This window comes from Tauraco erythrolophus, chromosome 22 (assembly GCF_009769465.1).
Source record: "Tauraco erythrolophus isolate bTauEry1 chromosome 22, bTauEry1.pri, whole genome shotgun sequence".
NCBI classification, from domain to species: domain Eukaryota; kingdom Metazoa; phylum Chordata; class Aves; order Musophagiformes; family Musophagidae; genus Tauraco; species Tauraco erythrolophus.
Window position 1 is genome coordinate 3,105,167 of NC_141486.1, and position 24,010 is coordinate 3,129,176.

Sequence of the window (24,010 nt, forward strand, 5' to 3'; positions counted from 1 at the left end):
TTAAGCAGGCATAAAAAATGGTCAGCATGCTTCTGTCTTGTCACTCATAAAACGCCTCAGTTCACCTGTTGGGCAGATTCAGGTAACGAGCATCATCCTCCAGCTCCCCATTAGCTGTATAAGAGATGGAGAACTTTCCTGTGAGGTCGCTAAAACACCCATGATACCTGAGTAGCTGCTATTATTTGGGGATTATTTTTGCTAAAAATTGTTCTTTTATTGCTAACAGGAGTATGTTCACTGGCTTTCTTTGCCTAAGCAACAGGAAGCATCAGACTGTGTTTATCATGTATAAAGAGCATGCTAAGTGTTTTGTGATCCTCTCAAATGAAAAATCCTCTCATGGTGTGGAAAAACACCATTAGAAGAGAAGTAACAGCATGAGATCCTCATTTCCTACCAAGGATGTTAAGTGGCACACAGCCATGTTGTGGTCCTTGGTGAGGGCTGAATTGCATCTCAACAGACACTACACAGATTAATTTCCAAAAGACACTGACTGTCCCTCTGAGAGCAGCAGTGGACTGACTCCCTTGTGCCGACTTGATGAGACACTGCAGATCTGTATCTCGCACTGCAGTCATCTTGTAATTAATGTTTTCTATCTCAGCTGAACTGATGAAGATAAAATGACAGACAAAAGCAGAGGGTAGGGATAGTGTGTACCATCGTCATCCAAAAAAGGATAACCTTTTAACAACATCAGTAGCATTCTGGGGGAAAACTATTGCTGTTCACGTGTACATATGAGTAAATAACGGAGGAAGAAGTACTTGCGGTGGGTGTGGGAAGAGATGACTTTATTGTCAACTCCCACACCCAGTGGTTTCACACCACATTCCTGGTGTGATGGGAGCAAGGGAGATCATCTCAGCCTCCGGGCAAGTTACCAGCTGCAGGCCCAACACGACCTACATGGAGCAAACGGCAAATGCCAGTCCTGCCATACTCATCCTTTCCACATCCAAAGCCCATGGCTGTTGGTAGATCAACTGCCTTGCTGACCTCTTCTTAAAAGAGAAAGAAGGAAAGGAGACCATGCAGGAGGACAAGGCAGCAAAAGATGAATGCTACAAGATCTTTCCTCCTGCTGCTTCCTCATGGTGGGTGGGTGGTTTGCTGTACAAAGATAAGAGGTCAGACCCTCAGAGAGGATTGCTTGGCCATGCTCAAACCAGACTCCCTCAGCTGCACATCAGTTGAGGACCTGATCGCTGCAGACCACATTTGTGTGTACAAGGGTACGTGTCCAGGTAGAGAAGATGGGGGAAGCTGTGAGTGACAAATACAGAGAAGAATTTTCAATCTAGATTATTTTCCTGCCTTAATTTCCATGGTAGTGCTTGGTTTAGGTTTGCTGCTCTGTTTGCTAGCTTTGTTCCAACTGTTATTTTACTATTTCCCCTACTAAAGCTAAAGACTTTCAAGCTTATTTATTCCTTGCTCACTGGTAACTTGTACACAGGCCAGAATAAAGCAAGGCTGAATATAAACCTGTCTGAGCTACCCCCTTCAGGGACAGAAATATTTCTTTGCAACCAGACTGGAAATGCTATAAATATACATATGTTTGTCTAATAATCAACTCCTAAAAAAGAAATTAGTTAGATGCCTTGGTGGCCCAGCTACCCAATGTGGTGTAACCCGCAGTACGAATTATTTAGCTGGATTTTTGTGGCTCCAGCTCTGTTATCAATTATCCATGGGCTATTTGCATCTGACAAACATCTTTTGGACTACTGGCTTCAGTGCTAAATCCCTGTGAAAGAACTGAATAAGAATGTAGTCATGAAGAAAATGATAACTCTTAGTGGTTTACCATAAATATCCTGGAAGTAAGTGAAAATGGGGACATGCTGCTAACAAGTGCAGTTGGCTTTAAACATCCTTCTCTGTAATGTCAACCCATATGGGCCTGGAGAAAGGTGCCTTGTGATGGATGCATGTTCTGCTTTATGTAAAGGTCTGGGTGAGTGTGCATATGCCCTTGCTGTTTATTCAGGGGATGTGATGGCAATCAGTGGAGCTGGTCAGAATCGTGCCTTTCCATGCTAACAACTGGCACCACAGACATTAAAGGGAATCACGAAGCCATGCTATTTCAGGAAGAGCTGTCCAGTACTGAGTTATTACTGCCCTGTTCTGTGTGTTGGCTGGAGTACATTGCTACAGCTGGGCAAATGCCTCTTTTATGCATTTATTTTCGCTTCCTTACACATTGAGCATCCCTGCCCCTTTCTCATTTCCCTCCTCCCAGAATAAGGTTGATTTGAAATTACTATGTTTTCATATCAGCAAGCTCAAAATTTTTTGAGAGTGAATTTGGGTTACAGGACATTGCTTCATTTGTTTTAGATTTAAATATGTTTCAAAATAAACCCATGATTTTGGTGGGAAAAAAAAAAAAGAAAATCCACATTCAAAAGTGCCAAAATGAAATGCTTCAAATTATGAACCATTTTTTTTTGTTTAAATTAATCTAAGGAATTGAATTTGAGCTTCAAGAATTTTTTACTTGACTAGTATCTGCATATTTTCATAGAAAAATAATAGAAGAAAAAATATTCCAGTTACAAATAGCAAAAATTTCCTCCTTCTCCCTGGCACTGAGAAAACAAAGCTCTGTTCTGGTGGAGATTTTTCTGAAACATATATAGGTTTAGGCTCACTTCAGACAGAAGATGTCTGTAGTTATGTTTACAATCAGAATGGTTTGGGTTGGAAGGGACCTCAAAGATCATCTAGTTCCATCCCCCCTGCCATGGGCAGAGACACCTTCCACTACACCAGGTTGCCCAAAGCCTCATCCAACCTGGCCTTGAACACCTCCAGGGATGGGGCATCCACAACTTCTCTGGGCAACCTGTGCCAGTGCCTCACCACCCTCAGAGGGAAGAATTTCTTCCTTATATCTAATCTAAATCTCCCCTCTTTCAGTTTAAATCCATTGCTCCTTGTCCTATCACTATATACCCTTGTAAAAAGTCCCTCTCCAATGTTTTTTCCTTAATCTGAAACTATGAAAGGCAAGAACTCCAGCTTTGTGGAACTGGCATGGTATAACTGAGGATTAAGGCCAAAATAGCATTAATTGGCAGTCATAACTGCATCTTTTCTTCTGGATGATTTTACCTAGGTAACTCACTAAGCTGATTAACATCAGGATTTTTGACACAGAAGAATGAGAATTTACAGCAACTTCCGCTAGGGAGTTCAAAGCTTTGTTTTTGCAAGAAACTCAAGTTTATTTTGAATTATTGAGCACATATTGCTCCCGGTAAGATCAGTCTAAATTAATGGGGCTTGGTCCTTTGCTGGTCGAACCACAAATAAACTTCTCAATACCTCTGGTAAATTCATTTTGTCAAACCTCTTTTCTGGGGAGGTAGATTGTTGTGCAGTGATGATATGTAATTAGTTGCAGGAAATCACTGAAAAAGACTGATGCAGAGACAATATTTCTTGGCCCTGGAAGCCAGTGCTTGAATTGCTACACTCTGCTGCCTAATTCCACATCATGAAAGTAATTAAATAAAACCCTATTAAATAGACAGTGATGAAGCTAAGGAATCTGAGATGATTGATTATAAATAACTACACTGCGTTGAACCAGTAACCTGGATAAGGAACATGCAGGAGACAGTTTGAACCCCTCAGTAAGAGCTCAAGCTGGCTATGAACAGGAGAGATGCTGAAAGAAACAGGCATGAAGATGTTAATGATTTTCCTACTGCAAAGACAATACCTGTGGTTGCTACTGCATTTACGGGTTGGGAACGTCGTCCACTGCTAACTCCATAGAGCTCAATTTCATATTCAGTACCCTCTTTCAGCCCTGTTATATCCTGGGTGCGCTCATGGCCTGGTATTATTAGTTCCAGTGGATCAGATTTCCTTTTGGTATCCCTGATTTTTAGAACAAAACTGTCGAAAACCCCATCATCTGCAGTCCAGGACAGACGGAAGCCATCTGGAGTGGCATCTGAAACCAGAAGGTTGTCGACCTCGGGCTCTGCTTCTAAAAAAGAAGATAGCAGTAGGGAAAAGAAATAATTTTTTAATCAGTTCATTAGAGACCTGCCTGAGGTCTGGATATAGCACACTGCAAGAGTCCAACCACAGTTCAAAGAAAGGGAAACAATCTGCCAGCTATTGGGAAAAAAAAAAAAAAAAAAAGAGAGTATTAGCATTATACACATACTGAAGAAGATACTTGTGCATCTGTGCAGGCTCATTCAAACTTTCACTCTTTAATAGCAAATCCACTGCATGGACATACACCGTTTGCCTCTGACATGCAAAGTTACACATGCTAATAGCAGGTTTCATGTGCATTTCTCCCTTGCTACCTATGTGAAACCTTCATGTCTGATAAAAACAAGCTCTTGTTATAGAACTGCAGGCATGCCTGTAATATCGTCAGGTCTCTCTGTTAGGAAGACAACACAGAAGCCACTTGAAAGAGTCTTTTTCTTCATGCAAACCCCTTATTTCATGCACTTCTGGCATCTGTGATGCTTCTGATCAGATGAATCCTCTACTTCGACATTAAACAAATGCTGAAGCAACAAAGGGCAATCAGGAAAATTCACATCTCTTAAACAGCACACTTAAATCCAAATGCAAGACCTACTGTCTTTAGGGAAGAACCCATTCAAGAGGATCCCAGGAGCTGTAAGTTATTAATTACCTGCAAAATATCTTTAGCTCAGTATGGTCAGTCATGATTACCTAGAGAAATGCTACTGGAGTGGTTACTATCTTACAGCATCTCCAATGCACTTCTTTCTTCCACAGAAAGACATTCCTATTTATTTTCTTGTGCAGCTCCAATCAGGTAACCCCCAGATTTACTTCTGCATAGACTGCGACATGCAGATGAGACTTGACAGTTATGGGGCTAGAGAATCAGTCTGCAATGACGTTTCAAGAAAGCTCAAGTGCTGCTGGAAAACGGCAGCTATGATGAGGTTGAAAACACGAGCTGAGGTTATTTGGAGAGAGATGCCAACTTTATGGGTGGCAATGATCACACTCAATGGTCTCTGTGTAGAACCCACACAGAGAGTGAAAGAAAGGAGGCCATGGGTGAGAAATCCATGACTCTTCCTGAAGGTCCTGACAGTTGTCAAGTTGGAGAATGCTGATGTGCCCAGCAGCTGTTAACAAGACGAGCTCCCACATGCAGCCATTGCTCTGTAAAGACTTCGGTTAGAAGTACCTGCATGACCATACCAGAAATTTTCGCCCCTCAACCCACGTCATGCGCCTCTGCAGGATCCCTCATGAGGACAAAAGGGAAACATCAAGTTAAAAGGTACAGAATTTCATTGGTGAACCTATCAATCACGAGGAGTTACGTGTAGCCACGATGCAGAAAAGGATGCAAAAGCCAAGGTTTGCTTTGCAAATGGATTGCATGAAAGATCTTCCATGTGAGAACAAAAGCAAGAAAGAAAGAGTGGAAGAGAACAATTTGTTCACATTAAAATACCTGTAACAGCCACAGTGCTTAGGGGCTTTGTTTGGTGCCCCTTGGCAAAACCATAAAGCATAACCTCATAGCCAATGCCAGTAATAAGGCCTTTAAGCTTCAGTTGCCGCTGGGCTCCCGTAAGGAGGAACTCCTGTGGGTCCAGCAGCTTGCCAGAATCCACCACGACTACTAGAAAGTTGTCAAAGGCATTCTCCGATGCCATCCACGACACTGTGAACCCATAAGGGTTAATATCAGAGACAGTTAGGTTTTCCAGTGGGGGCATGGCCTCTGAAAGAAGGGAAGGTGCAGAAACACACACACAAAAAAAAAGAAGCAAAAAACATTGCAAATTAGAAAGTGACACAGATTCCATCAAACATAAATCACATTTTTCCTCAAAGTACGGATTTAATAGAAGCGCACAGCCAGGACTACAAGACGAGGATTTTCAATGGAGCCTCCAGAAGTTGGATACTCAATTTTCATCTAGGTTGTCTCGGCACCTAACCTCACAAGCTCCACTGAAACTCCTTCCAAGCTCACTGTGTAAGTACATTTCGTCTGTCACACATGCACTGTAAGACAGTTACAACCAAAACTATTTCAGAAATACCGTGCATAAAGCTTTGGTTTCCTTCCACTTGTCCCTACTGTCAGTGCTTTAGGGACAAGCCTCAACTTTGGCATTCACAATTCCTGTATTTTGCTTCTTTACCGCTCTACTTCACGTGAATGTCTCCGGCTTTTCTGTTCAATAGTGGGGGGTCAGAGATGCCAGAAGGACTGCCAGGAGCAGGACATCAATCAGTCAGGATCATAGTGCAAGTACCAAATACTTGCATGATTGTTTTTTGCGGGGGATAGGAGAGAAGCCAGAGCTTGCACTGTATGAGGGCAGGGGCTAATGACTGCAGAACAGAGCAATAATCTGTCCAAAGAGCTTCACAGGCAGCTGTTAGTGTGGTATGTTGACAACTTAAAGAAATTCCAGTGAGGGTTTTTTTTTTTTTCACATCATCATGACATTTGTCAAAGTTTAGAGGCTGTGGATCAACTCCTCAAAACTTTCCCACTAAGTCTCTGGAAAAAGAGAAGGCCAAATTTTCACAAGATAGTTTCATAGAATCATAGAATGGTTTGGGTTGGAAGAGACTTTAAAGATCATCTAGTTCCAACCCCCCTGCCATGGGCAGGGACACCTTCCACTACACCAGGTTGCTCATTGCATCCAACCTGGCCTCGAACACTTCCAGGGATGAGGCAGCCACAGCTTCTCTGTTTTTTCTCACTCAAAATCTGACAAGTCAAATAGGAAGATCAACTGGCTCTTCTAAGCCCTGGCCTTGATCCTGGATCCCAGGCATTGCTAGCATTTCTCCAAACTATTTGTCAAACCTTGCTTTGTTGGCTCAGGAGCTAACTCGTTAGATCTTCCAATCACTCAAATTCCACTCACTTAAGAAAATACTGGTTAGTTAACACAAAACTTTCTCTGGAAAAGGGTTTTGGGTTTGGTTTTGGCATTTCATAACTAGTGAAACTGATGTTCTTTTAGAACTTGGCATAAAAATTGCCTCCTAAATTTTTATAATTTGGAAGTTCTTATGTTTTGATGTTTACACACTTGGGTGCCAGAGATTCATCTCGAATTTACTCAATTTGGAGACATTTTTGCAGCTTACGTGCTTCTAAACAAGCAATCTCAAAGATTCACATATTGGTTTGGTCCCTGGGAGGGTGAGTAAACAAATAAAGAGCCCAAAATGCTGAAATTATTTTCCTGGGACAGGTGTTGAGTGACACCAACACTCTAAAGCCAGCAGGCTTACGTGAACTGCTGCCACATCCTTCTGCTGTGCAGAGTGCCACGTTTACCTAGCCGTGGGAAGTTTCCTCTCAAAATACCAATGTCCGTGGTGTATTTTCAAAAAGGCAGCATTTGTGCTCTGGTGGAGCAGAAGAGGAGGATTTTTGAAAGCAAACAGTTGCTGACTTCTAACTATGTGACTAAATGTCATCAGAGGCAAGTCAGAGCTGGTGCAAAATGCAACCGTTCGTCTTAAGGAAAATGATCATGGACATTGCCTTTCACAAAAACCGGCAGCCCAGATGCTGTGAGGGATGCTGCTGCTGTTCCCACTGCATGTTAATGAAGTGAGAAGAAAAAGGGAAAGGTCTCAGTTTCGCTATTAATCCTGCTAAGGGTGTCCATGTGTCTGTGACAAGCCCTAGCAGCACATACTGGCCACAAAGAATAATAGAATCATCTGGTTGGAAGAGACCTTCAAGATCGTCGAGTCCAACCGTTCACCCTGCACTGTCAGGGTCCCTAAACCATCTTCCTCAATACCAAATCCACACAGTTTTTAAACACCTCCAGGGATGGGGACTCCACCACCTCCCTGGGAAGCCTGTTCCAATACTTCACAACCCTCTCTGTAAAGAAATTTTTCCTGATTATCTAAGCTAAATTTCCCCCGGCGTAACTTGAGGCCATTCCCTCTCGTCCTGTCATTCATAACGTGGGAGAAGAGACCGACCCCCATCTCCCTACAACTTCCTTTCAGGTAATTGTAGAGAGCGAGAAGGTCGCCCCTGAGCCTCCTCTTAATAATACATAATACATAGAAGGTGAACTCTGGCATTTATTTGATCATCTAGGAGGCATATGATGTACAGCCAATCCCAGGCAAAATCTGGCCAAAATATTCAGACATAGGGATGTGCTGAGGGGACATTACAGGTTAGGAGGTGTTCCAAAAGCCAGTCCTCTCCAGATCCTTCAGATATAACTACTGAATATTAGGCAAATTTCCCCCTCAAACTTCAGGAGTTAAAAAACATTAGACATGGAAGAAATACTCCAGAGGGTTCTTAACTCACTTTAAACTAGTTCTCCTCCTAGAAAACTGTTTTAAGGTCAACACGACTGGTCTGACCTATCCTTGCACTAAACTTGCAAACAAAACCATTGCTGCTGGATGAGATATTCAGTGCTGCAGAAAGTTTTTCTTTTTATCCATGCTGGAATACATATTTTTATAAGCCAACGAATAGACTGCAAACCTTTAAGCAGGTACCTGTCATGACAAAAGCCGTGAGGGGCTCTGTGTGAACACCTGCCTTGGTGGTCCCCTTAATGTTAATGTCATAGCCAGTGTAATCTAGCAGGCCTGAGATGTGGGCGCTGCGAGCACCTCCCGACACCGTGAGCTCCTGGGGTTCATGTGCTGCATAGGAATCTCTAATGTGTATAACAAACTTGGCAAAAGGCCCATCTCTTGTGGTCCATGAGAGGTTGAAGCTGTCGGGGGTAACGTTTGTGAGTGTGAGCGTGCCCAGCTGTGGCTCAGCCTCTGAAGGAGAAAGGAACACAGGTGAAGAGACAGCGTTACTCCTGGGGGCTGGGGGAATGGGCGGTGGAGGTTTATAGGTGCTTAAAGCAAAGGCTGAATGTTTTAGCCTTGTTTTGCAGTAGGTGAAGATTAAAAAAAAAAAAAAGGAGCATTGCAAGAGCTGTTTTGTAAGGTTTTGGAAAGAAGCCACTGAAATTAGTGCTGACTCCTAATTTATTTTTTCATTTAATTTCCTTAAAAACACTCAATTTTCCTAATGAAATATGTGCTTGATTTACAGAAGCACCAACAGCACACAGTCCTGTGGTAAAAACATGGAAATTACAGGAACTCTGCACCGGGAATATGATGGGAATAGAAACCCACAGCAATTCCAAAGTAGATAAAGTAGGATTCAGGTAGGAATTATGTCCAGAGCAGACATCCTTGAAATCCCAGTTCAGTTTCTGTTTAGTGTTTCTGTTGCCTGGAGTTGTAGATACTTTTATTTTTGGACCCTGAACTTTATGAGGTGTTTCAGTACTAACAGTAATTATCTCAGCACTAATCTCAGGCCAAAAGCTCTCTGGGCTCCACAGATGAGGTGTTCCTCATCCTCTGATTAGGCACAATTGGAGAATATCTAATAGAATGAACAAAAAACCCCACAACACTGCTGTTGCTCTCCTTTCTGACTGTTCAGCAGACAGGGCACTTCTTTAAGTGAAGACTTACCTTTTCTGCTAAAGAAAATTCAAAATCTCATCTCTCCCTTGCCAGGGGAGAAACTTGGCCTTCAGGTTATGGGAGGAGGAGAGCTCCTCGCTCATTCTGTTTTAAAGCTATTCCATTATTAAAGCATAAAATCATTAAAGATTCATTAAAGCCACAGAGAGAGCACAAACATGACCCGGCAGTCAGGTAGTTAGAGAATTCAGTGTCTCCTCTCAGGGCTGATTTTCTATTTTTTCTCTTGCCAATTGAATGTAAACCAAGAACACCTTGGGAAATGCAGCCAGTGAGATACAGGAAAATAACTATGTAAGTGATTCATGCTGGGAGAAAAGTAAGAAAGATGCATCCCACCAACAAAGAGAACAGTGAAAGAATGAAATCATTTTCTTAACCAAAACATGAACTGCTGCAAGATGTTCCAACTTTTACTCCCGTCCCTCATTGCAAGACTCTTCAATAATAGTCCACTACCTTCTCTGGAAACATCTAGGAACAGGTGAATCCAAGTGGCCCCAGTTAAGGACACATGCTGTTGTCATGCTGTCAACCAGTGACCATCAATGCCTTCATGGCTGACAGTGAAGATGTCACCATGTAAGCATGGTACTTCTGAAGACAGGGGAGAAGCTGAGAAAATATCCACAAAGCAAACAGGCTTGGGTGCAGAACCTAGTGAAACCGAGCACAGAGCCATCAGTTCCGCATGCAGATCACAGAGGACAAACTGATCCTTCCCAGTCTCATCCTGAAATGGCCACATTCCTTCACATGCCACTCGCAGCCAGTCAGGCACGTTCACATTGTGACACTCAGACTCCAAAGAACACTACATGCAAAATAATTTGAAATTATCTCTTCAGGCAAGTCTTAGTGATCTTCTGCCATCCTGGAATCACCAGAGGAAAAGCTTTGATATCCAGTGAAAGAAGACAGGTCTTAGAGGCTCAAAGGAGGCAATACAAGTGACAGAGTGGTGGGCTGACCATCAAGAAAGGGTGAACTTGCTTTTTGAGCCCTGCTCTCTGATAAGAACACATAAAAATGCTAGGCAGAGAAGAACATCAGAACCAACACAGGTGGCCAGACCACACCATGCAGTTTTGGCTGGTCATTTAGCATGCTACATGAAACTCCCACAAGAGATGCAAATGTCTTGGAAGACGTTTGGTTTTAAGAACAAAGAACCAAAATGGCATGCAGGTGCCTCTCCAGGCTGATAGAGACATGAAGGCCTCCCACTCACAACAAAGCAAGTGAGGATGGGAAGAATATGAACTTTATTCCAGATCAAGTGCAAAGATACTCTGTGAAAAACATTAACCATCTGGAGCAAGTTAATTATATATACACAGAACTTGCAGATAAGTGTATATATAAAGAAACCAATCATGGTTTACTACTGGCTCCCTTAATGCTGGGGGCACTTTTTCAGCCTTTTTCATTGTCTCAGATTTCTCTTTTTCCCAGCACTCCCAAGCTCAGCTTATTTCAGCCTTCCCTCATAGGGATCTCCCTATAATTTACCAAAGGAACGATGATGAGTTGGAGCCATGTTTTAGAGCAGTTCGGTGGACAGCAAAAGACAGAAGAGAAAAAAAGCAAACCTGGAAGGTGAAACAGTGAAATACCTGTGGTTGCCAGTGCTGTCAAGGTCTGACCACCTTGCCCATCGATTACACCATGGAGTTGGACAGTGTAATTAGTGGCAGCTTTGAGGTTGGTGACTACATAGCGCCGGAAGGCCCCTGGCACTGTGTGCACCAGGGAGTCCAAAGGGGAGTCAGAGTTTCTGACTTCTAGAATAAAATGGTCAAAGGCATTGTCCTGTGCTTCCCACGTCAGTGACATGCTGTCTGAGGTAGCATTTGATACAGTGAGTTTGCTAAGGAGAGGTTCCTCTACTACAGGAAGAAAAACAAATGGAAATGCGTTGCAATTATTAAAACCCAAAGCAAAATAAAATAATATAGAAGTTTGAGTTCATATGAGCCACAGGTCACAAAGATCGCCTAGCCTTGTGTTTCTCAATGTTTTCCCTACCACGACCCCTGTAGTTACTCTGCCCATGTTACCCATGATTCAGTGAAGGTATTCACAATCTGCTGATGCTAGAAACTACGACTCCGTATTGTCTGATCACTGAGATTTGATATTCTGTTTAATGTCATTGATCACATTAATCTAGTGCTGTGAGATCCTAAGATCATGTCAGCAGGCAAAATTTGGTAGAGATATTACACAATCTCAATGTGAGCTATTATCTGCCTACTTTGAGAATGTACCTTCTGCTTCTGTAGTCTGGTCCTCTCCTTCCACTTTCATACTGCGCTAGAACACATCAAACATTTGACTTCCCTGTCTTTTCTGGAAAAGCTGTCAACTGTAAAACCTCGAGATGCACAATGTGCCAACAACTAAATGCCTGCCTATTTCATTCACCAACGTCAAGTCAAATGGTCTCTTTCAATCTCTCGTCCCATTAAACTGAATTCTGGAGTTGAATTGAAGCAATGCATTCGCCCTGTAGAAGTCTGCTGATGCAGACTGAAATATGCCTGAAATCTATCTAGAGAATCAGGATAAAAACTGTATCTAGAATTTGGCTTATCTGAGAGTGTCTCCTCTATGCTAACACACATTGCAAGGCTAACATAATGAATCATCTCCTGCTTGGTTCTTGGGAAATTTATTTTGCTTCTCATCTGTGTCAGAGGTTGCCTCAATCTTAGTGTATGAACAAGAGCAAACTGATTGTGTGAATGAAATTACATCACAATATGATTGACAGACTTTGTTGGATGTGATGGTGGATTAACATTCACAGTTCAAAATGTGCTCCGGCAGGTCTTCCTCAGAAGGTATCAAACAATGAGGTAGAGGATTTGGTAATGGGTAAACTGATGGGGTAGCTGAGGGCAGGGAAAGGGGCACAACCTGTAAGGAAGACTTAGAGTAAAGGAGAGTTAGCATTGAGGTAGGTTTTATATACCTGTTGTAGCTGCAGCGCTTACTGCCTGTGTGCGGAAACCATGAGAGATCCCATAGAGGTAGACAATAAAATCAGTGCTGGGAGAAAGCCCTGAGATATGAGCAGTTCTTGAATCGCCTGAGATGTTGAACTCCATGGGCTCCAGCAACCTGTTAGAATCAATAATTTCAATAGTAAAGGCGTCGAAGTCCCCGTTGGTGGTTGTCCAAGAAAGGTTGAAGCTTTCAGGAGTAATGTCGGAAACGATTAGCTCACCAACTTCTGGGTGCACTCCTGAGGAGGGAAACAACATTGGTCAGAAGTGGACAGCCCTGTATCTCCTCCTGCTCAGAAATGCTGTGCTTCTCTCTGCTCATGCTGGCAGCACTCCAAGCTGCCATTGGAGAAAAAGTTTTGAGTAAAAGCTTGCTACAAGCAGACAGGTAGTAAGGGGAAGAAATCACATGAAAGCATCTCAAAGTGTTAAATAAGAAAAAAAAGAAAAAAAAAAGAAAAGCAAGCTTTAAAGCTATGGCTATTTCCTTTTATCTTCAGGAGCAGCCATGTGTCTTTCAGGTCTGAGCATAAAAGCAGATGCCAAAGAACTTTTCTGAATGCCCCCAGGACATTTGGAAAAGTCAGCTTCCAGTTTTAGGAGAAGCTAAAACTAGAGCTGTTTCTTTATCCAAAGGAAAAGGTTGTGGTTAAAAAAACCACAAAAAAAAAGCTCTTCTACTTTCCCTTTCAGCTTAAGCTTATGAAAGTTGGCATGTAATTTTGGAGCTGGAGCCAAAATGCAGTGGTAGCTGCCTTGGGGTTTCTTCCTCTCTGTAGACATCTCTGACGCGTTACAGGAAGGCTCAGAAAATTCTGACAATTGAAAGTCCCCAGAAGGGAAAATTTTGAAAAGCCGGGTGCTGAGCATGACCCAGAAAGGGAAGGGAAAACCTCAGCAGGGCATCTTCTGCTGTTTTCATTAAGTTAGTAAAAAGAGAGCACATTGCCTGTTTGGGCAGGACACCCATGCTGTCTGTTTTCTTGTTTGTCCCCGTGCAGCCTGCTTTGTCTGGCCACATTTGTCTATTTTCAATGGGCAATCTGCTACCAGCTCAGGCTCGGGACTCTCAAAACACAGGACTTCTAGCCTGCAGTGGGACACAGCCCAAAGCAAGTGCCTTCTGCCAGACACATTTCTACCTAAGCCAGGCTGCTTAAAACATTATTGAAACAAACAAGCTGTATTGTGTTTAACGTTTTAATTCTGTTTAGTTCTTATGTGTACTTTTATTCCCTTCTGTGCTGGGTGATATGGGGAAATCAAATATGAGCAAGTTCTGGCCATCTCACAGTCACAGGAGGTTGCAACGGTCTGCAAGGAAGCCCAGAGGCAGCAGATATCATCTACAAGAAATTGTCTGAAGGAAGAGCCACTGGTGCCCCTTTATTGCCAATTAATTCATACACTGTTCATTGCTAATGATCGTAGCACCAGGAGCAGTCAGCGAGCCGTACGGGATAGATATAAGTATATATTTACTTCTCACAGCCAGAGCTCATGATAAGCTCTCATTTAAAACTGTAGTCTTTCACAAGATGAGCCAGAAAATTATTTTTGTGGCTCTTGATTAACTTCATGCAACCTTCTGATAATGTGAAGCTTACCTTCCTTCTTTCAGGTCAGTTTTATGCCAGAGTAGTTCTGCTGAATTTGGTCTTGCATTATATCTTTTTCAGACCAATCAGACTGTTTCACGACTTTATGTGGCTTAATGTATGATACTGCTCTTGGTAAGAATTCACTTGTGTTCGTTTTTATATGAGAACATAGAGAAGGTGTCTGTCCTTGCCCTTGAGACAGATGCACACGCTATTTCCCCGAGTTTGTGTTTACACAGGAGCTGGTGCATAATTTCAGAGGTGGCTTCTGAAGGGTAAAAACTAAACGTACTCTCAGGCTTGGATTATCTGCACTGTAAAGAATCGATTTTTGTAATTTTACAAGGCAACATGGGCTTTCCCGAGCATGTACAACAGGCAGCTGGGTATTGCTGTTAGCGTTGATCAGTAGAAAAGTGAGTAAAGGGAACAAAATCAGCCATTCTGAGGTGGGGGGAAAAGCATTCCTAAAAGCGAAGGGCTCCATGAGGGCACTGAGACTCTTATTGGAAAGCCTGATCATGCGACATTTCCATGCAGAGATGTTCAGCCCAGCTTTGGAGAGTTCAGTGCGCCTCATGCAGAGCCGACCGAGCCAGCGAGCTTTGCCGAGCGGTTGCGTCAGCTCTGGTTCACATCCCCGTCCGCAAGGAAACGGAGCCGTGGGATGGATGGGGGACTTGGAAAGATACCTGTCAGGGTTTCAACAGAGAGGGGTTTGGTCTTGTGGCCTTGGATCACACCATAGAGTGTGATGTTATACGGTGTGTTGGCCTTCAGGCCTGTAACATTCACAAAGCGCAGTCCTCCTGGGACTGTGATATTCTGGCTTTCTTCGGGATTGTCAGACTCCTGCACCTGAATGATAAAGTTCTCATAGGCCCCGTCGGCTGCTGTCCAGGTGAGCTGGAAACCATCCCAGCCAGTCTCCGATACTGATAATTGTCCAAGCTCAGGTTCCTCCTCTGAATAAGGACAGAGAGTCAATCAGTTACTCAGATTACAGACTGTTGCCGATGAGGAATTACTTAATGATGTTCCATGTTAATGAGTTTCATTTGCAATCAGTGACACGGAGATGCGCTCGTACACACAGCGACATCCTCAGCTGCCTCACAGAGCTCGTAAAGTTTCTTCAGAGACTTGGCAAAACAGAACAGTAAGAAAAGAACCGTAATAACAAATAATAACCACAATAATACTAAACAACTGCTTACAGAAGGCAGCTTATAGACCATCTTACAGCTGCAAGGGTTTTGCCAACATTAATTACAACTCCCTATGAGACAAGTAAGGATTACTCTAACCACTTAACTGCATTATTAACAACTCAGTGTTGGCCATTATGAAGTGACTGTGAATACTGCAATAATGCCTGTTGTAAGGGTATGAAGACACTGAGTTTAAAGTAGTTGAGATTCAGATGTTTATGCTTTTAATTGTGTCCATATAAAGGATGCTATTTATTCTTCCAAACCATTTCTAATCCAAAACAATATAGGGGAAAATTCCTCCCTGTCTGCATGTCTTCAGTTTAATGGATTTGTCTTCCTTATATTACATTATTCTGTCCACAAAACCTTCCTGAGGGCAGAGAAGCTTGGATTTTCAGGGTTACTGATATTAATCTCCAATTGAAATCTGAATTCACAGAAATCAACATTTTCATAAGCCATCACTGAGGTGCCTAAGGAAGTTGGGAACCATTAAAGCTAATTCTCTGATGCTGTTACATCAGAAAGTTTATTTTCTCAGCAAGAATAATAAGTCTTCTGTTAAAGAGGAAATATGGCTGATTCCTTAAAATCAGCAGTCATATGGGAAATGGACAGAGTTATACTTGTTTTTTTCTATATGGAAAATCTTGCTATATGATCTATCACAGGTCTGTGGACTCTGATAACTTTCTAGCACTTTTCTTATTTACTTGCATTGTAGATACACAAGCAATATAATAAGAACAGTATAATAAGAACAGTATCTAACCAAATAATCCCAGTCTGCACGATTAAGAATTTATATGAGACAATGCAGGAGGGAAATGGATCTGATTCGTCAGTTGTAAACTTCAACTTTAAGCTTTATGCATATTTCAAGGCAGAATGTAAAGGAGCTCTGGAACAAATGAAAATTAGGCTCAGCAACATTACTCTCATAAATTTTTCCCCTGTAAAAACAGAGTCCTTATTGCATGACTGCTGCATAGCTTTATATAAGTAGCTGGGGTTGTATTTTCAGAGGTTGAGTACTCAGAGATCACAGCCAATTATCTTCAGCGAGATTCAGGAATGCATAGTAAATTGCTACTACTCAGGAACAAAAAAGTTTTGATGAGTTTTTCCCATCCTGTTAGAAAGGAAGAGATTGTTTATGAAATAACACAATGTTGTTCAACAACAATAAAGTACGAAGCCAGAGCTGTTTTGTTTTGTCAGGAACAGAAATGAGACACATTGAGGCAAAACATGAATCCTGTCAACTGTTTAGCTGAAAAAGAGAAAGCCGGACAGAAAAGGAACAGGTTGTATCAGAAATAATGTTTTGGTGGCAACAGAAAGAAATAAAACAACCATATTTCCTTAAAATGAAGATGAAACTAAACCAAAAGTTATAGTAAGGTAAAATGTCTTAAGTAAAAGCTTGATTATAATAAGTAATGCAGTAATCATCAAAGCTTAAAAGCAATTCAGATTTCTCTGAAGAATGCTCAGTTTCATTCACCTCCAAGATGCAGAATCCCATTTCATCCCATTTGTTTCTCATGCACATCTGAAATGGAAGCGCACGTAACCCCATCATGCTCTCTAGGGACCGAGGGATTCCCATACAAAATCATGCACCAACTTGGAGTGTTGGAGACCTCCAAAAGCCTCATCCACAAAGCATTCAACATATATGACAAAACAATGACAATGTCATGGCAAATGATATCAAGGGATGATGTTTCTTACTTTAAAAAAAAAAAGAGAGAACAAACCATTGAGAGATGAGACTGCTCTAGCCTTGCAGTAGGTATGAAATAATCTGTCTGTTTCCATGTAAATATTTTATCTCATGTTGTGAATTTGGGTTTGGGTGATGGAGAAGTAGAGTCATTAGTCTCCGGCTAGGGTCTCCAGATATGAACTTGCACACTGGTACTTTGATGGTTATTGAACTGAGCCCTGTGGCTGTAGGCCTGTTTCCTCATGAAATTCATGTAATAGGGGTAAGAGGTGGAAGTTTTCAGGAAGATATACTCCCAATGTGTTACTATCTCTTTTTTCTCTGACATCACCACTTCCATGCCAAGGCTGCAAACTGCAACTTCCTTGTGATCTTTCTTGTGTTTGAGCCACAATCCAGATAAATACCTGTAACATCTTGCTATTTTCATGTGCCTTGTAAATAGCAAATACATCAATGTATCTCTTTGCATGCAATTTGAAAAGAGAGAATTGATGCTACATCGCCTTCAAAGTCCCCCTAATGCCCCATAGGGCATTGTCCATGCTGCACTGCTCCAGGCTCTCATTCCATAGCAATAAGAGTTTTATACCATGCAAAATGAAGAAGGGAAAATCCAAAAACCTAAGAAGAAAGGCATCACTCACAAAGCCTAGCATTTCTGCAGTGGAACAGCAGTACGAAAATGAAGTTCTGTATTTCAAAGCAGAAAAGGAACATACGGCTAATGAATCCATAGAAAATACCTGTAGCAGCTAGGGCTTCCAGGGACCAAGAGAGCTGACCTTGAGTGCTTCCATGGAGGTTAATCTGGTATTGTGTGCCAGCTGTGAGATTGGTAATTTCTGTTTCTCGATGGTTTCCCGGCAAAAAGATTTCCTGTGTTCTGTTTAAGCTGGACAGGTCTTTCAGAGTGATAAAGAACTGATCAAATGCCTCATCCCGTGCTGCCCAAGACAGGGTGAAACTACTGAAAGTCCTGTGTGTTATATTAAGGTCATGAAGAGCACCAGTGGCTTCTGAGCTGGGAAGGTCAGTGGGCACCAAAAGCGGAGCATGAGAATCAGTGCTGGGGTATGTTACATAACTGAGCTCTGCAGGTGCAGGGCTGGTAGGATTAAATGACGTTTCATTGTTTGATTCTCCAGGTGTTGTGACTAGATGTGCTAAATAGAGGTAAATTACAAGTTAAAATTTCCTGAAAATAACCCCCCAAAATACACCAAAAGACAGCTAACATCTGCTACAAAACAGTTGGTGTGCTTTGCATTACAGAGCTCTAAGAACAGAGAAAACAGATGGGTGCTTCTTTTTTGGAGACTGAATCCAGGCCACAAGCAAAGGTAGCATCACCAAGTACGACATAACTCACACAACCATGCTGACCAGCAGATCCCGAGCAACGACCATTAAATAGAGACGAGCCGCAACGCTTCCAGCGGAGAAATGGGCACATCCTCAGTTGACGTAAATCAGTACACTTTGACTACCTCCAGAGAACTTAGCTAATTTACATCGGTGAGGATCTGAACCCTAAGTCTCTCAAACATGCCTTTTGTCTTTGCTACAGCATGTCAGTTGTTGCTCCTGATAGACACCGTAGGTGGAACACATGCCAAGTATCACAAATCTATCCAGATCCAGACTGAGAAATCAACCACAGCAGAAGCATGCTAAATCTCATCCTATCCAACCAAAAGCAGGCTTGGAGGAGTTATCCATCTGGATACATGCACAATTTTCAAAAAAGGCAGGGGAGGACACACATTCTTACCTAAAAACCAAGACAGAAAATCTTTCTTTTAAGACATCCAAAGGAACGGAAGGGAAAAAGACTTGGCCTTCAACATGCTGAATGATCTGTGAACGTATCTTGCAGTACAGTCAGACTCTGAAAATCTGAGGACTGTGGAGATCACAGAGAATGTGTTTCTGATCACAGCTGCAAGGCGACAAGCAGGTGATTTTTCTGACATGCAGAATTATCTCCTTGTTAGTGGAAAACCACATCATTCCACACCTTAATGACTGCCTTGCTTTCATGCTCCACTTGCATTCAATTAAGAGAGAGCAAGTCATCTACCACCATCAATCAGATCAGCACAAATATATAATTGGGATTCAGTATCTGTCTCCAAATTCACACATGTAATCAGGAAAATGAGTTTTCAGAGGAGAAGGATCAATTAAAAAAGTTTTTGAATAAAGGCAGGAACGTTATCTTGAAAATATACTCTCAGGACAAATATAGACATAAAAACATTGTTTTCTGCTCACCTCCAGGAAGGAAAGAAGCCTGTGAGGCAAACAGTTATTTATATTTACATATATCATTGATATTCTTGACTTAGGTAAGGGCCCTCCTTAAATTACTCCAGCACATGATGTGAACCAGGCCCTACATATGGTGCAACCTGAAGACAGCCATGTTGTCATCACACCAGCATCCTTGTCGTGGTAACCACTGACAGAATTCACTCCTCAGCAAATGGACCATCAGAACCATCTGACTGCACCAGGGTTACTGAGCTCATGCAACAAAGCAGGAACACATGCAGCACGGAACCGTCAGCCTCCTGCCACTCTCAGCTGCTGTGCACAACCAAATGCCAATCAGCTCTTTTCTAGTTTGGGGACAGGCAAAAAACTATGACGTCAAGCAAGTGCACTGGTACTTGTTCAGCCTTAAGGTTGTCTACTTAACATGCATAGTGGTAACTAGGCTTTATCATGGAGTATTTCTGCAGAAGACGTGCATGGATAGAGTGAATAGATCAGTGAGGAGGAAAGGGCAGCAGTACATGACACATGTACAGCTCCATGGTGTGGATGGTCCCACAGGGAAAGTGCCATGCACCCTGAATTGGATAGCTAGGACAAAACATTCAAAACCACAAGGGAAACAAGAGGAAAAAACAAGTCTGGCATTATGACCCTGATATACTGAGGATCCCTGAAAAAAACCTGTGACGTATTAATCAAAATTGGGTTCTCATTTTCTCTCATTTTACTTGACCAGCCCTACTGATGTTTCTCCCAGATTCCTGCTGGTAATAGTATAACCACACAAGGACTCATTTTCTCTAATCTGAACGGGAAATACAGCAAAGGTTCAAATGCATTATACAAAAACTGAGGGACCACCCACCTAATTGGCATTTTAATTCAGAATTTTGCTGTCACAAGTGGGTTAATTTTATTGTGCCAACTTTGACAACTACATGGGAGGTTGCCATGTACACATTGTCTCACGGAGCATATGTAATTATATGTAGTTACATTACCTCTGAGTTTTTTTCTGGACCTAATTCTGAATATTACCTTGGGTTTAATGACTTGACTCCACAAATGAATTTGTGGACGAGAAAGAGTGGTCTACTCTCTACACACACATATGATAGAGAAATATGTGGCTTTGTGTATAAACATACAACAGATAGAAAAATGAAAATGGCATGAATATATGGAAAATACTCTGATACCACAGACAGTATCAGTGTTCACTGTTTAGCAGACAGAATACTATAACAGATAATGGAAAATCTGGAATACAAACTCTAGGATAAGACGACCAATGGAGTTCAAACACTTGACTAGTGGAAGAGACGGGGAGAAGAGAAAGAGAGCTCTAGGAGACCTAGGTGGGTGGATGACAGTCAGATAGAATGATTCATAGTGGCAAGATGAACCAATAGCAGATGCCGAAGAGGTGAAAGCTGTGTAGAAGGGAAACTGGATGGACAACAAACATATGCTCTTTCTCAGACTGGAATACTTCTCAATATCATTTTCTCAGCAAAATATTCAGGCTGAATATGGCCTAAATATGTCTATGCTGCTGTTGCTGGCCTTTTGAGGAATTCTATTGTACTTCTTCACTGGTGATTTTGCTAAAAAGAATGTTAATGTCCTGCCAGGACAGTTCCCCGGCTACTTGGGACGGAGCAAACAGTATTCTGCATTATTTCTTGCTTCTGTCTCTTGGATTTTATATTATTTTCTAAGAGGGGCTATCAGCCAGTTTCACTGCGGAGTCTCTTGTCAGCTCAAGCACACCTGAAGACGTGATGGCCTACCAAGGTATTTGCATTATTTTCAGACCCCTTTGGCTAAATGGCTTTCCCCACTCTCAACCAGCTGATTAAACTGGGCTACAGTGCCAGTGCATGTCTGAAATTTATATAAAGAAAGCATTGCAGTATATCATAAGCCTGAAATAGTACGGGAGCTACCACTAAAAATCCTCATACTGAAGTCAGGTTCCATGTACTCTTAGAAGAGGAATCAGCTGGACGAAAGGACTATCTTTACTGGCAAATTTATTTTCCCAGTGGTCAGCGCTGTAGTTTCCCATTGAACTGGCTCACCTAAACATTCCTCCTAATGTTTCTTCGAGTTTGTATAAAAAAAAGGTGGAGCAATCTAGGACTAGCAGAAGCCAGGAGAGGAAGAGGGACTGACGCACAACACAGACAAGGGTCTTTGGTAAACAGCATAAATCTTCTTAAAAACATTCAACAGAACGGAAAAGTTACTTCTCCAAGCCATGCTCCTATGTGCAACTCACTTCCAGAGGCAAGACAGTATCACGTCCATGATTCATCAGCAGTTGCTGCACAATCTGGGTCCTTCAGCAGAGGAATCTGAGGTTGGCACTTGGTTTCTGTAGTGTCCACTTATTTATCTCCACAGGCCTCTCATGCCTGATATATTACCATCCGTCCTCCTCCAGGACCCACATTGTGCTATGCAGGCAAGGTTCCAGAACCAGAGCAAGAAAGAACAAAGCTGCAGCCTGACTGCTCAGCTTCCTCAGAGCTGGGTTACGTGCTTACCCTACAGATTAGTTGTTAATCTGATGTAACATTCTCAAGACATGCTGCCAGAAAGGTCCCTCCAACTAGTAAAATGGCTCATTCTCTTTGATTTCTGAAGCGGTTCTAAACCAAAACCTTAGTGCAATGCTGGGTGGGACCTCTAACAAATAAGCAGCACCCTACTTTGTGACATCTTTGTTAATAACAGAAAGGAGGTACCTGTTGTAGCCACAGCTTCCAGAGGAGAAGAGCGCTGTTCTCCAGCCAATCCATACACCTTGATTTTATAGGAAGTGTTAGCTTGGAGGCCATCAATCACAGCACCCAGGGATTCTCTGGGCAGGAAGGTTTCTGCAGGGGGCCCAGCTGCCAATGACACTTCCTCGTACTCCACCACAAAACTACTGTAGACTCCTGTATTCGCATACCATGAGACACTAAAGCTGTGGTCTGTTACCCTTGAGACCACGAGGTCCCTCAGCGCATCCTCCTGCATCCCTGAGGCCTCTGGAGCAAGAAAGCTCCCAGAGTCAGAAAGCTCCTCTGGGTCAGGAGTCGTTGCCTGCATTAGGGATAGACTATATAGAGCTACAAAGAAACAAACAAGCAAATAGCAGTGTGATATATTCAGTCTTTCCTTTTCAGTAAAACAAAACAACATTTAGCAAACCATTCACTTCATGGTCTTTACCATCCCTTGAATGCAGAATCATGGGCACCAGTTAAAAAAAGTTTTGTCACTTGAGCTGCACTTCATCCATATGAAGAGACAGAAGCAACAGAAGGCTGCCATCCTATACTACGGAAGATTTTGTGACATGTCCTTTGCTAGAGGTTCATGAGTTCTGAACGTTTCACCTGTCTGTGTGTGGGGAGCTGATATGCATAAAAAGATAACGGGAAGAATGTGAGAGGGGAGATGAGGCACCAACACAAGATCTTCAGCTCTGGGGCTGAAAGAAGCTTTACCCTCAGTGACAGACAATTCACTTACGCAAACAAATAAGAACAACGTGTGGGAAACTGCTGAATATTTGCAAGCAGAGAAGCCTGACTGAACCATCAGGAGGCTGGGAAGAATATAAGATGAAAAACTGGTAATCTGGAGAAGAAAATGAAACTCTGAAAAGAAAAACTCTAAGCCCTTCCACAGTCCCTGGCCCTCTAAACAGCACCCCTGCCACATGGCCCTCTAAACAGCAGGACTGTCTCCTCCACCCACTGAGAAGAGCTAGTCCAGTCCTAGCTGTGCTACTGGCATTTTCCACTTCAAACATTCCTCTCTCTCCCTGGTTGCTCCAAGTACTCTCCCCAGCAGGGCAATGGACCTGAGGTCCCTCATAGCTCTGCAAGAGAGGGTAAAACAACAAGTTTGTTTGGCTTAGCCTGAGGACTTCAGGACCTCCCAAATACTGGGAACACGGATAAAGAGGACTGACTCGAGGGTGGACAAAAAGTAAACTGAAGAGGAGACCTCTTGTCTTATACCCCACAGGCTCACAGAGCATTTCTGCCTCCTCATGCTCATGTGTTTGGATTTGTCCATTCCGACACAGGAGGAAGGTCACAGTGACAGGTTATGTCAACTACTGCTGTTGCTTCTAAGGAGCCCACTGCAGAGAACTCTTTGTTTACTGGCTTCCCTGAGTAAAGATTTAAAACAAACACGCTGGCCAGATGAATGTATTTGTAAAACAATCCCAAAACCCAACCAGGAAAAAGAAGCCACCTTGTGAAACTTTAGAAGCTGGTGCTGGAAAGACGAGACTGTGAAATTCCACAGCATGTTGCTTCTGCCTTTTCACTGTCTATGCATACTTCCTTTGAGACCACTCAGTCTTCAGATGAGGAAACATAACTTTGGAAAGATTGAAGCCTGCTCACTCCTGCCACAGAAACCTTCTCCTTCCTTTTGTATGTATGTGCCTCAAGGCCTCCTATTTTTTCCCAACACTGGACACAGGCCTGACTTATGCATCGAACAAGTGATGAAGTACTGACAGCTTTCTGTGGTTTACACAATACCATATAACTGTTGTACTGGATTACTCAACTCTATAAAGCCTTCAGAGGT

At 42.5% G+C, this 24,010-nt stretch overlaps 1 protein-coding gene across 6 annotated transcripts in view; it reads right to left on the reverse strand.

Annotated features, from left to right (window-relative positions):
- Positions 1-24,010, reverse strand: part of TNC (tenascin C) — a 48,439-nt gene that overhangs the window by 13,440 nt on the left and 10,989 nt on the right. For 2 of the 6 annotated variants that reach the window (XM_086625371.1, XM_009990175.2), the window contains 3 exons: positions 14,866-15,138; positions 12,539-12,811; positions 3,746-4,018 (listed from right to left, as the gene is read on the reverse strand). The exons of 1 other annotated variant lie outside the window; for it this stretch is intronic. In XM_086625371.1, the coding sequence (XP_086481497.1) occupies positions 3,746-4,018; positions 12,539-12,811; positions 14,866-15,138 (819 nt within the window). Of the gene's footprint in view, positions 1-3,745; positions 4,019-5,494; positions 5,768-8,559; positions 8,836-11,177; positions 11,451-12,538; positions 12,812-14,865; positions 15,139-17,865; positions 18,286-24,010 lie in introns of all 6 variants that reach the window. 3 more of the 6 variants (XM_086625369.1, XM_086625370.1, XM_086625372.1) reach the window with 3 other exon arrangements.